The 13,924-nt window shown below is 47.1% G+C and overlaps 1 protein-coding gene across 3 annotated transcripts in view; it reads left to right on the forward strand.

Moving 5' to 3' along the window:
• The window catches only part of RBM6 (RNA binding motif protein 6), a 58,492-nt gene that overhangs the window by 39,289 nt on the left and 5,279 nt on the right, over nt 1–13,924 (forward strand). The window contains exons 8-19 of one of the 3 annotated variants that reach the window (XM_061458249.1): nt 2,836–2,910; nt 4,548–4,608; nt 5,688–5,756; nt 6,832–7,083; nt 7,585–7,745; nt 8,421–8,518; nt 8,984–9,026; nt 9,617–9,677; nt 10,639–10,730; nt 11,422–11,601; nt 12,628–12,717; nt 13,509–13,598. In XM_061458249.1, the coding sequence (XP_061314233.1) occupies nt 2,836–2,910; nt 4,548–4,608; nt 5,688–5,756; nt 6,832–7,083; nt 7,585–7,745; nt 8,421–8,518; nt 8,984–9,026; nt 9,617–9,677; nt 10,639–10,730; nt 11,422–11,601; nt 12,628–12,717; nt 13,509–13,598 (1,272 nt within the window). The remainder of the gene's footprint in view (nt 1–2,835; nt 2,911–4,547; nt 4,609–5,687; nt 5,757–6,831; nt 7,084–7,584; nt 7,746–8,420; nt 8,519–8,983; nt 9,027–9,616; nt 9,678–10,638; nt 10,731–11,421; nt 11,602–12,627; nt 12,718–13,508; nt 13,599–13,924) is intronic. The other 2 variants (XM_061458250.1, XM_061458251.1) reach the window with 2 other exon arrangements.

The raw sequence follows: 13,924 nt of genomic DNA on the forward strand, positions 1-13,924 counted from the left end.
TCAACTGTGTGTTTACCGCTCATTTTGAGGGGGAGGTTCCTGACTGGGAGGACCAAAGAGACATTTCTGTAGCTTACTGATTTAGAGAGAAAAGGCCAAGCTGCTCAGAAGAACAGAAGGTTGAAAACCCACAGGAGGATTAACGGATGTAGAGCAGGTCAGTCGGTGAGAGAGGTCCAGGCTAAAATGCATGAATATGGAAGAGATGGTTACAGTCTAAGTGCCAGGTAGTACATCTGGCGTACCTTTGGCATACATTTTCTTTTCCCTTAGCACTGTTTCCTGAAATTCGCAGAGAATCCGTGTGTTTTCACAAAGATCTGCTCAGTTGAAAGTGGTGAACTGAGAATTAGGGTATTATCCAAAATATTCTGTGGAGAAAAGGAAGAAGATAGAGATAAAAAGAACAAGCAGTGACAGGAACTAGAGGAAATAAAGGTTCTGAAAGTATTCTATAGTAACAAAATGGGGGAATGAGGAATTTAAAGTCACTGAATCCTGACAATGTGTGTCGTAAACGAAGGACTCATTTTGTGGTGTTAAATGATGATTGCAACCTTGAAAATGACTTTATCAAGAAGAAATCAGTAAGAGAAAGCTTGTTGGAAAAGTAAGCAGGCAGTCAGCAGGGTGCTAAGGAAATCAGGGAGTAATTATGCAAGTGACACTTTCTGCAGTCTCCAGGAACTGAATTTGCAGTAGAGACCAGCACTACACACAACATTTTCCATAAACCCAAAAATAATCTTAAAGCTTTCTGGCAAGTATTATCCTCAATGACTTGTATAGATGGATGAAGCTGTGTGATGGTTTGCCTTACTAGAGTATGTGTCCTCAGATCTAAGTTGTCCTTATTTCCGGAGCTCATAGGCAGGGCTGGAAGTGTCTGCTGAGGAGCTGCTGTTTCCAAGGGCTTCCCTGGACTCAGTGCTGCAGCTCTGCTCTTGGGGATGTGCACCCTGCCTTCTCTCCCTGCCTGCACTCAGTGGGTCCTGAGGCATGCATGGGCGCTTCTAGAGTGCTCTTCTGGCAACTGCCCATCTCCTGAGTGTGTGATGTGATGTGATGTGATATGATGGGTGCCCTGCTTCGGAGCGGGAGCATGTCCATCTCAGGGGGACCAACAGTCCCAGTGGGACAGCCTTTATTGCCTCCTCCCTGTCCTTCTCACTTGTGTTTCCTCACGTGCCTTAAAGAAGGTGCAGACTTTCTCCTGGGCATGAAAAGCAGGCAATGCTCCACAATGTGAATAGACCCTGAGGAGATTCCTTGCATCTGAGGTTGCAGCACTGGGTGCAAACGCCAGCCCTCAGCAAAGTCTAGGAATGGCTCAGCTTTCTGTAAGGCAAAGGCAAATCCATGCTAGAAAGCACTGCTTAAACTGCTGAAGAGTAGGAAGGAAACCCTTTGTGTATAGGCCTGGTAGGAAAGGATAGTGTTGGTTCATAAAAGGCAGGCTGTGGAGAAGGGAACTTTGCAACCCCACTGTATAGGCCAGTGTCTTTGGTCTCCAGCTTTCTCTGCTGCGTTTTTTTGTCTCAGGGTTTAAAGGATTATTGCTGTACCGCCGCTTAGTGATTCCCTGCCATGAACTCTTCCCTCTACTTTACATATTCCTGAGCATCTCCTTCATGTTCTGCACAGCAGTTTATGCATGGGTGTATCATGACTTCTGAATGATAACTCTGGGAGCTTGTTTTCTCATGTTCATGGTTTGCTCTGTTGGCTCTTGTGCGACTAGGCTACTGGGTCAGAGTACCTGGGAAGCTTCTCACTCATCAGAGCTCCCCAGGATAGCTTGGGGCATTTACAGCTCCCTGATATCTGTCTGTACCGTTCAGCAGTGGGCAAGAAGAGCAACTGCTCTCCTGAGGTTTGAGAGACCTGGGTCTGAGTCTCATTATTGTCACTGAGTCTCATATTGTGGTATTGGGAAGTAATGACTGCATGGTCTGACAGTACCTCCAGTGACATGAAATATCTCACAGCACCATGTACTTGCGGCCCAGCCTGCATCTTGCATGCCCAGGCATGGTCTTGTCCACAGCAGATGAGAGCCACCAGTAATCCTTGCTGCTCACTGCTTTTAGGGGCTGTTCCAGGCAGGAGTTGGGGAACTTGCACCTACGACTTCATTTCATCCTTAAATCATCTACATTTCAGCAAAGCTTGTGGATTTGTTGGGCTCCTGATGTCTTTTCAAAGCATCATGCGTGGAGCTGAAAACAATGTGGCTTTATAGGCGGTGGAGCTCCTCCGCAGCTGCTGCACCAGTGCTCAAGGGCACTCCACCAAGGATTGGCTGCAGAGTAGCAGCTCTGCTGGCGGTGGAGCCAGTGACTTGCTACCTACTGGCATACTTCTCTGAAGGGTTTCGTGAGTGACATGAAGACTAACCCAAGTATGAAAATTCTCTCACCTCAGCAGTGTTTTTCCTTGTATTCCTCCTCAAACAGCTGCCTTGAGGCCAGCCTGGTGGTGGCTGGTGTGAGAGAGGCTGTCCAGGTGCCCCTTTCCAGTATGTGGACAAAAGCAGGTTAAAGCAGCTTCCCTCTCATGCTCTGGTTACTCTGTCTCTACTCTTCCTGGGAGGTGGCAAAGCCTCTTCTGCCTAGTTCCTCTGGAGCTAACAGCTTTGTTACACTGTGCTAGAGCAGGATGTAGAGTTTCCCTTCCATGACAGAGCTCCAGCTAACTGAACTGGGAGACTTCCTCCCCTTTTCACCTTGTTTCACTTGTAAAACCTTTAGGAACCAGAGCTTTAACCCCTTTCTTTGCCTCCAAGTAATCTGTGTGTGCTGGGCATGTTCGTCATTTACCCCCTTATCTCAACAGGGAACTCTTTCGATCGGTGGCAAAGAAGTGACCCTTGAGTACACCCCATGCCCAGAGTTTTGGCGCTGCAAACGTGTAAGTATGTGATGAGAGCTGTGTTGTGCCTCCCCTGCTGGATCTCAGGGTAGTGAAGCAGGGAGGAGCGTGAGATGTTTGCTCTGTGGCTGAAGATCCTTAAGAGTGATATTTGTGTCCTGAAGCTCTTCTAAATGCTGTGGTTTTCCTTACCTTGTTTCTGACACCACCTATGTGAGTGAGTGTTGCTTTGGTACAGGTAGTCAGTGTTTTATATGCCGAGCAGTTTCTTCCCTCTGCAGTGGTTCCCTTTTAACATGTGGGGAAAGTAGTGTGTGGGTCCCTTCTCCTTAAAAAACAAAATGAGACAGTGATGCTGCCAACCAGGGTGAACAGGCTTTCACTCTGGTTCACATGTGTTACCACAGTGTCTTCACTGGCCAGGTAACCAGAGCTTTCACCAGCAAAACCACAAACAGTGCAAACCACCCGTGTCTCATGCAGGAACCTGTGATCTGGATTTAAGCGTAGTAAGCGCAGCAAGGAAGGAAGCATAGAAATAGGTGCATGTCCAGGCAGCAGTTAGTACAGATTGGAGGTGGCCCATTTCAGTAGAAGCACAGTTGGCCAAGGGCCTGTTTTGTTCCATGCCCTTCCCATGGTTCTCCCAGAATGGGCACTTTTGGCTGCAGAAGGCTGGGGGGGACTGCTAGAGCAAAGACCTAAAGTGCTAGAGCAGGAAGGGATCAGCTGTAGTTATGCTCCCACCTTGACCACTGGACACACTGGGCTGTAAAAACCCTCATCCAGGCTAACTGGATGCACTCCAGATGCCAACAGAGCCACTGCTCGGTGCTTGTCTGTGCTTGCAGTGCTTCAGAGATCAAGTAGACAGATGTTTCAGGCAGTGGTTTCTTCAACAGCTCTCTGTGTGACAAGAAGTAGCCATATTGTCCCCATTGTTTTTGTGCATAAGTATGGCCTGAAAGAGCTTCCTTGTGCCCTAAAGCATATGCAGATCTTCAGTTAGAGAAAAAAGAAAATGGTATGAAAGAGAAGCAATGCATTTCCAAAGAGCTTGAACAGGAAGTGCTGTGTCTGGAGAGAGCTCTGAAGACGGGGCGCTTGGCTCTTTCCATGGTGGTTCTGTGTGGCATGAACATCTGAGCCCGTACACCCCTAGCCCTTATTTAGCTGATACATCTTCGTTGACTCTCCCTGTGCAGTAAATTACATCAGCATCTACAGTGTAGCTCAGATAAGGACTTTGTCACTGCTTTAGGAGTGAGTTGAGATTAGATGTAACTTTGAATCCTTTGAAACAACATGATGCTGGCAACATAGTGCCTAGCATGTAGCTTTTTGGTCCAGCATCACTTGAGAGGCTAAGAGTCCCATCTTAATGTCTTCACTAGTCACCAGGGACTAGTGAAGTACCTCCATGGTGATCTGTGCTCAGAAGTTGTGTGAAAATCCTGTTTCCAAGGCAGTCCCAGCTTTAAGCCTTATGAGCGTTTCCTTTCCATTCCAGCCAAGGCTCCTGCTGCCATTACCATCCTGTCTCTCAGGCTCTTTGTGTAACCTTTCTGTGGCTGTAGTTACCTTCTGAAAGCACTGTGTCATGTAGCATTCTGGAGTAGATTATACCCACTGCCTTCAAACCATGACTTCCTCATGCTGTCTGTCTTCCATTGCAGTGTAAGGTGTGTACAGTGGGCTACAGATCTTCCTGCTCCTATTGCAAGCTCCCAAGAGATGGTGAGTATATCTGGTCCCTGTGCTTGGTTGGTTAGAAGTTTCATCTGCCCTGCCATGTAAGTTTCTCCTCTGGCTTCCCTGTGGTATCCTTCTTGTTTGACTATCTGGGCAGTGTCAGAGTGTTACTAGTTTTGCTTCATTTAGACCCTTTTCCCTGTCCACCCTAAAGATGTTACCTGTGGATCTGTTGCTACCGTGTTCTCTGTTCTTGTGAGGCTTGGTGGACAGGTGTCTTGCTGCACAAAGCCTTTCCTTTCTGTTACTTTAGCATTGTCCTTCGTCTGTGGAGTTGCAGGTTGTGTGTTCTCCAGCACTGTGAGCTAGTACTGCTGGCCCTTGATGGCTTCCCCTTGACTCACCTTCCCTGGGAGATACAGCTACATAGTTTTGGTGTTATTCTTTTGAGGCTCTTAGATTAGAGGTGAATCCAGGATCTGAATTGCTGAACTCTCCTTGCTGACTGTAAGAAGTTCATGGAAAGGAGTTCTGCTCCTCCAGGAGCTTTTCCTTAACCCTGCTAGCACCTCTGCTTTTTGCGGTTGGGAGGGCATGAGAGCCAGAGTACTCTCTTGAGGAACTGATTTCTTTGGAATGAGCAGGTATTCCAGGCACTCTGTAAGCTTTGGCTCTGTGTGTTTGAGCAGACTGCTCATGTTTTGCATTTCTCACCTGCATACCCCAGACAGAAGGGCATTAAAACAACTGCTGATGCAGAACTCTCTGTTTACTGAAGCACTGTCCCCATGGTTATGCCTTCCTTGCACTGTAGCTCCTCTGTCAGCATTATGAAGACAAAGCTGGCCCAACACAACTGTGGGTTGTAATAAAACTGCCGAGGAGCAAATTAAACAGAGCCTTAAGATGCTGTGAAGACAGATTGTGGCGCATGCTTCTTACTGACCTGCTTTTGTTGATTGTGAAAACATGTAGGTAATAAGGTAATCTCTCTGCCCTTTAATTTCTGGGTGAAACAAAACAACTTTCTAGGCATATACAGTTGTTGCCTCAGCTTTGCATGAGTTCTTGCGTGCTTTGTGATTGATGGGCTTGAAACAGACTTTAATATGCCTCTCTTACAGGGAGCAGAGCAGGCCCAGAGTCCAGAGGTGCTTCTGAGGGAGAGGACACACCAGCTGAGCAAGAATTCAGTAAGAGAATTGCTCTCCTCATCTCTGGGGTTGTGCTCATGTCTGCTTGGTTTGCATGGGCAGTTTTCTCAGCTGTATGTGCAGACTGGATTCATATGCAAATTTTATGTGTCTCATCAAGTATAGCCAAAACTCTGCACGCTGCAAACTGCAGATGAATTGATGTAGGTCTGCCCAACACAAGCTGTGCTTACAGCCAAGCCAGTCAGCGTCCAGCTTTCCCAACATTTATGTGCAGAATCTCTGTGTGTTCTGCCATGCTGCCCACTGCCCAGACAGAAGAGAGTGGGGAGGTGCTTTGGGGGACATTTAAAAGTGAAGCTTCACTGTGCCAGGTTTTGCACTCTTCATTTCTTTCTTTTTGTGGGAAGAGACTTCAGCAGCAGGTGCAGGGCTGGTGATGTCTGACTTTGCAGCCCCACAGCTTTGGTAGGGATCTCTTCTAAAGTGAAGGCAGAGGCTTCAGAGGCCTTCAAGCACAGAAGCTTGGTGGGATTTGTCTTCTTTGTATTGCACAGATAGGTGGGGGGAGAAGGGTGTTTCCACATGTCTTCCTCATCTGTGGTAAGTAGGTGCCTGATAAAATCAGTGTATTATGATGCATTTCACTTGGTTACCATAGGGGCCTGAACCCAGTTTTCCTCTAGCATACAGATAGAGTGGCATTTACTAGTTGATACTGTTCAGCTATGGGTGTTCAAGAATGCACCAGGAATAGTAAGGATATCACTGCCATATAGATTGTTCTCGACATAGAGGGAACATATCCAAACCAGTCCCTGATTCACATTTGCTCAGTCAAGAGCCAATCCTAAAAGGAGCCAAAAAAGCCTCCTGTCTGACAGGAGAGGTCAGGTAAAGGAGCCCAACATGAAACAAGGCAGTGGAAGGATGAGCAGTATCTAGCTTGTTCTTTACACACCTTGTGCCTGCAGAGTGTTAAGAGAGAGGATATGCAAAGGGCAGAACAGGTTAGCCTTTTTTGAGGGGTGTTGATGCAGTGGTCAGAAAATAGGAGAAGAAAAACACATGCTGAAACACTATGTAGAACCAGTCCATTTCTTCTCTCTAATAGCAGAGACAAAGCTTGAAAAACCTGAGCAAGAATTATCAGGACCACCAGGATCTCCAAAGCAGCCTCTCCAGCCTCCGGTTCCCGCTCCACAGCAGGAGTGTCAGCCTCAGGAACAGGAGCCAAGGAAGAGAGATGAAGGGAGAGAGCGGCGGCCTTCACAGGAGAAGAGACGAGACATGGACCGGCACCAGGAGCTGCCTTCTCAGAGAGAAGCAGAGGAAACCACACCACAGGATGGTGGAGGAAGCAGAAGTGAGTGGCACAGGGCCCACTTTTTGGGTTCCTCTTGCCTGCACTCCCATGAGGCTGCAGAAAGGGCAGCATTTCACTAAAATCTCTGGAGGAGGTTTCTGTGTTATCCAAATGAAGTAATGATGGGCTGTCCAGCCCCAAAAGCCACGGCCCATTGCCTTTAAGAAAATTAAGCCAGGGCATGGTGGCTTCAGGATGGCACAGTTAACACAGCAGCAAAAGCGTCTCTGGCCAGAAGTTACTGTGGGCTGAGCTCCTCTGAGGAGGGGCCTACTTTCTGCTGTGTTTTCTGGGAAGGAAAGGTTAGCAATTGGAAGCAGTGCTCTGACCATCCTGCAAAGTGGAGAGAAAAACAGCGATGGCCTTCAGACTCAACTGCAAGTAACCACGCTGTTGCTTTGAATGGGTTTAGTTTTACCTGTGCTGTCACAATAAACTTAGATCTGAATTATCTTTTTCTACTTTTTCCTTCCTGGCCATGTCTCCTGTTGGCCTTCACAGCAATTATGCTGAAGCGTATAACTCGCTTCACCCCACCAGAGGTGATTGTGGGGCTTCTGGCCCCATACGTGCGTCTCTCCACATCCAGTGTGCGCATCATGAAAAACAAGGCTGGACGGATGGGGCAAACCTATGGCTTCATTGAACTGGAATCACATGCTGTAAGTGGTTTCCTGCTTTCACATGCTCCCTCTGTTGGCGTCTGTAGTCTGTAGTAGAGACATTACTGCAAGAAATAGCTGTACTTGCAAGGCAGCTGTGCTGGAGTGAGTCCTCTCTTCTGCTTGTCTGGCTTTAGGAGGCAAAGATTGTTGTCAGAAGTCGTGATACTTGGTGAATTTCTGGCATGAAGACCTTTCTTTGTAGACCCTCCTAAACTTCAGCACCTCTTACACAGATATTTTGTTTCAGGGAACTTGAATTCAATGATTTCTGCCTGCAGAAGGCAAGAATCTTAATTAACAGACAGTCCCATGGTGGAGGATTCACATTTTCTGGTTCTAGGGTGACTCCCAGGCTCCATAGCTGTGCTCTCTGGCATTGCTCCAGAGGATGCAAGAGCAACGACAGTGCTGCATTGTCCAGTAGCCCTAGGAGAATAGGCAGCCCTAGCTGGCTGCTGAAAACACGCATAGGACAAGCAGAGACCCTAACAATGAATTGATCCCTTTTGTCTCATCCTAAATACCTTTCATTAATATTTAGACAAGAGTGTTGTGTTTCCTGCCCTAGTATGGTCGTCCTGTAAGCACAAAGCCTTCCTTTCAGGCAGGCTGGATTTGAGAAACAAGCATAATTTCCTTCTCATGGATGTGAAATTCTCCTTTCTTTTACAGGAGGCGATGAGGTTGCTAAAGATACTGCAGAATCTGGATCCCCCAATCTGCATTGATGGTCGTACGGTGGAAGTGAATCTTGCTACAGGGAGGAGAAGGTATAGACAGATGAGATGGTAGAGTTGTCCTTTGTGTGATGTGCTGCAAGCCTAGAGCTGTGTTGTCAGACCAAATGCTTAAAGGTTGGCACATGAATTAGCACAGATGTTCCTACAACATAAAAATATGTTGGAGAGGTGAAGGCATTGGAGCTAGAAGAAGCTTCAGTGATTGAGCAGTATGGGATTAATAATCATATTGCATGGCCTGTTGTTGTCCAGCCATCAAATCCCATTGTGAGGGGATTAATGGGTTCAGCTTTTTAAAAAGCAGTTGGAGAGAGTCATCTTTGCAGACACAGCAGAGTGTGGTCATAACTCTTGTGGAGACAGTGATGGACACAATCCAACATGTGGCCAGCAAAGACGGTCTTTCTGTCTTTATTGGTCTTGCTGATCATTTTGAGTATACTGAGGCTAATATGAAGCCAGATAAACATTAACCTGTGACCTTTATCTCAACAGGAATGACTATGGGGAGCACGGTGACAATTCCTACTATGGCCCGGTAGGTCTGCACAGCTTCCCTGCAGGTCGCTGGAAAGGGAGGGAGCACTGGGAATTATAGCCCTGACTTTGTTAGACTTTTTCCTTTGGGCTGCTGAAAGTTTAACATGTTTGAAGATGGGATTATAATGCTCAGGTGTGCTCCTTGCTGCTACTCTGCCCCTAACACTGTGTTTGTAGTGTGCATAGATGTGCAAGTCAGACTGCAGGTGCTGCTGGAGGGAGTTCTGGGCTGGATTACTCTGTACCATGCTTATGCAAGGTGATTTAATTGATGACTGATCTCAGTTCTTGGAGTGAATGTCTCTTCTTTAGTGCTTGTTACTAGACTACAGGGCTCTTCCCATACTGAAAGGGCTGGAGGCTTCCATTCAGATTGCCAGGAACACCTAGTTTTAAGGTTCATGGAAGCTACAGGGGTCTCCTGCTTTCCAACACTGTCCATTCCTCTGTAGGTGAAAAGCTATGTCTGCTTGTACTCTATTTAGGGCAGCTAAATGAGCTGTTTTCCTGAGCTTTGGGCCTGTGAGAGGGAGATAAAGCAATATGTCAAAGAGTCTCTGATCTGTTTGTGTTGTTTACTTACTCCAGGGCAGAAGGGGCATGAGAGACAGGAGGGGTGGCGAATCACAGAGACGCACAAGAGCACAGTGTAAGTTAAGCTCTGCCTTACTCCTACTGTGGACACTTTTCTTCCTTAAAAGGGCACTGACATGTAGAAATCAGCCCCACAATATTTTTAAAGGCTTGGAGTAGGTTTGTTTGCTACACCCACTTCTGAGGTTTGTTGCCAACTTTGTTTAGTCACATTTTCCTATCTGATGATGTGTTTCTCTCTTCTCTTACTGTGCAAAACTACATGCAGATAAAGAAAACTTGCTGCATGCTTTTCCTTGTTGTGGTAAACTGATGGGATAAAATCAGCCTGGCAATTACTAGATGAGACAGAAGAAAATGCATTTTATGTGGCAGTGCCAGTAGCTAGAAGAACACTCCTCATTCTTTTACTAACTTGTTTGTAGCTGAACTCTGTCTAATAACACTTTGGAAATGAGAAACAGTCCTCACATTATGGGCTTACCCTTAAGGCCCTTGACTTTCCATGTAGAAACAGTTTGCTCCCCTTTCTTGTCCAGGGCTTTCATGCACCCACAGGGTGGAAGGGATATGGGGAGTGTCATCACTTAAACAGGAGACTGTTTGAAAGAGCACAGAAGTCTTCCTTGTTCACAAGGGTGGGTGGACACAGAGCCTGGAACTCATTACCCCATTCTTAGGGAAATTACTGGATTTCATGTCTTTGTCCAGTCAAGTGTTGTGGTCTGGTGATCTCAGCACAGCCCCTGTGAGTATGTTTTGATGTGGAAATTTTGCCAGAGTCCTAAACCAGAAGAATTGTGAAAACCCATTTCCCTTCTTACTCCTTAAAGAAAAGAATATGTAGGTCAAGTGAGTGAGGCTACTCATACCTCTGTTGCCAGGAGAGAAAAATTCTTTCCCACTCTTGATCCTTTCACTGGTGTAATATTTGCTCATGCTTTTATCTTTGTCTTCGTAAAATACAAGTTCTGCCTGTGGAAGATTGTGGTGTTAACTCTTGTCTCTCTGTTCAGCTCCATCAGATGTGTCCACATACATATATGATCCTGAAACTGGGAATTACTATGACCCTATAGCTGGGACATACTATGACCCCAGGACTCAGGTGAGTGTGTGGGAAGGAAGCATTACATGCAGTGCATCCTTACAAATTGTTCTTCTCTGGAGAGATTTTGCATCTACATCTCGAAGACAGGCCAGCATGGGACAGCATAGAGGCAGCTTCGTTTCTCTCAATCCTCTGACCTGTGTAAAAGGGATACATGTTTCAAAATACCCACTTAATGAGACGCTAGGAACCCTTTAGCTGTGCCTTGAACCAGTTACCGTAGCTGCCTTTTGGCCTCTGAAGCCCTGCCTTGGGGGGTTTTTGGTCTCCTCTTCACTGAGTAGACTTTCAGGCAGAGTATCCTTGCTAGATTTTTCTGAAGACCTATGATATGTAGCTCTCTATTCAAATATGCACAGCAGAGCTCTGTTTCATCTGTGGTTTATTTGCTCCCTGACCCCAGCCAGCAATTGTTACAAGGATGTCAATAAAGAGCCTTCAGCAGAGGTTCTTCAGGACTATGATCTTGGTTTTGTGATTCTGGAGTTACCCATGCTCTGGGTGAGCAGAGTAGTACCTGCGATGACCTGACTGTGGTAGCCTGTCTCCTCCCCCAGCAAAGTTCTGAAGCCTTTGCCCTCAGTTGTCTGAGGCTCTGCATTTCCTTCTGTCCTGGTCTCCCAGTCCAATAAGCCCAATAAAGAAGATTGCAGGGGTTGGATAAGTCTTTTCCAAATGCGTCTTTCAGAGAGAAGTCACAATAGACCGAGAAGCTTGTTCATCACCTCCAGAGAGCAGGAGGCGGCGGCATGGGAGCCAGGAGCGGCATGGGAGCCAAGAACGCCAGGAGCGGACAAATGAAAGGGTGGAGCCACACAGCAGGGACAACAGGGACAAAAGGGAGAAAGGGAAAAGCACTTCTGCTAAGGTAAATCCCTACAAGCATCAGAATGATCAGAGGTCTGAGGCCAGGAGGCTGAGGTAAGAGAGGTTAGAAAATAGAGAGTAATTTATAGAGGATGCAAAGAAGAGGGACAGTGAGAGGAAGGGATGAAATACATGGGGTCTGCAGCAGGCCAGGAGCGTGATTGTTGTCAGGCTAAGTGGGACTAAGTTACTGAAATTTTTCTCTTGTGACATTAAGTGGGGGCTTCTCATTCCTTCCTTATGGTAAAGGATTCAGAAACATTTAGGTAACTGAGACACACGTTTTACTTGTGCTACTGGAAGCACCCAGCTGTTGTAACAGGGCCATCAAAAAATAGCAGAGATATTTAAACGTACCAAGTCAAGTAATAACAGAGACTCGGCTCTCCCCTCACTGCCCCCTTCAAACATCATGGACAGGCAGGAAGATGAGCCAGGCTGTGCATTGCTAAAGTACAGTGCAGTTGTATCCTGTACAGTCCCTCTCAGAGGCCCAGTCCTGGGGCAAGTGCCCTTCAGTGCTGCTTCCAGTAAGCAAATGATGCCCCCCTAGCACAGGGAATTGCTGGCTAGGAGTAGCTGCCCAAGGTGATGTTTGAGCATGGGTGTTGGACCACAGCCCATTGCTGTGATACCGAATGGGCCTGAGGTTCGCTAGAAGAATTTGTAGAATTGGTTTAGCCATGGATGCACAAACTTTGTTTTCCTCCTTGCCTGTTGGTCTGTATATATTCTGTGGCATGACCAGTCCTGGGCAGTTGGGACCCAAGGTTGTCCCTGAGGTTGATACCAAGCCAGCCAAGAGGTCTCATCTGGTATGGAGGATGCCTGCTTTCAAGGGCACCGATGTAGGACAAACATGGTCTTGTATGACTGGAGGGTGAAAACATCTCCAGTAGAAATCCTTTCATCATTTTTCATGGCTGCGTGTTTTCTGTGGATGCTCAGAAGTGGCTTCCTAGCTGCTCTGTGAGTTCTCTGACCCCTGTGCTGCTGTTGGCCTAATATCCAATCTTGGGTTTTTCAGAATGAGCCTGGAGAAGAGAGGTTCTTTGCAGAAGATGTCTTCAAAAAGCCATTGCCTCCCTCTGTGAAAAAGGATGAGAGTACAGGCCTGGTAAGATGTTGCATAGCATTAGTCAAGTATGCATAGTCCCTAGTCATGTATGAGTAGCTAATGAACTGCTAAACTAGAGCATGGCCAGGGATCCAAACCAGTTCTCTGTAAAGCATGTAAATGTGAAGCTTCACTCCAGGCTACTCTTTGAGCTGCTGAGCATACAAGTGAGCATCACAGGCTCCTCCTGTTGCATTTGTTGTGTGACTGCAGTCTCTGGTCTTCTTTGGCCAGTATGAAGGGTGTTCTTTGACTGGTATAAAGAAGATCCTGGAAACACCACCACCCTGATTGAGCCTGGACATATGCTGTGCCACAAACACAGCAGAGAAAACTGGTGTTGTCATCTTTTCCCCTTCCCACCTGTAGTACTTGTGCTTTGTCTTGCCTCTCACAGGCAAGCAGAACTGCAGCTCTTCCTGGGTTTCTTTGCTCCTGGTCTCCATGTCCTTTGTGCACACACAGAGGTGTACAAATGTGACCTGGCCCTGCCTCAGCATCCTCACTGGTCTGAGGCATGGCTGGCGCTGCTGTCAGCATCACAGTCCAGCAGAGAGTGAGAGTGGAGCAGACTAGGATGGCATGGTGAGCTGCAGCTGTCCCTGAAACCAAAGGCATAGCTCCTGGAGAGCTATGGCTTCCCCAGAATGAGAATGTCTCCCACCAAAACCATCACCTCATTTCTGGCAACTGCCTGATTTCCTTGGGGTCCTGTTTAAGTGGGTGCTTAGCTGTTGTGTGCACTGAATCCATGCTATGGCGGTCTTAACACCTGATCTTGACTGTTTCAGAATGAGGCTGGAGAGGAGAAGTTCTCTGCTGAAGATGTCTTTAAAAAACCGTTACCTCCCTCTGTGAAAAAGGATGAGAGCGCAGCCCCAGTAAGTGGCTCCATAAGATTGGGCTTTGCCTTGTTTGTACTTGGGTGCAGGACCAAAGAGGCTCACCAAAGCCTGGCCGTGACCTTGAGTGACAGAGGTGCCAGCTGCTCACACAAAGGAAGTAGCATTGGAGATGGAATGGTGAAGGCAGTTTGGTTTGTAACACCGAGTTTGCTTGTGGACTTCTACCATGGGGAAATTTAATAGCTGCATTTAAGCGGGGTCTTCTTGCTCAAGCAGTTCTCAGGCAGAAAATTTCCAGCTGCCTCCTCACTGCTTTCCATTGCTAGAGGAAGTGACTGACAGCAACTCTTTGCCAAATAGCT

The sequence above is a fragment of the Pezoporus flaviventris genome, unplaced genomic scaffold, assembly GCF_033815535.1.
Source record: "Pezoporus flaviventris isolate CSIRO_AGI_PZ_B2104156 unplaced genomic scaffold, CSIRO_AGI_Pfla_v1 ptg000026l, whole genome shotgun sequence".
In the NCBI taxonomy this organism is placed as follows: domain Eukaryota; kingdom Metazoa; phylum Chordata; class Aves; order Psittaciformes; family Psittacidae; genus Pezoporus; species Pezoporus flaviventris.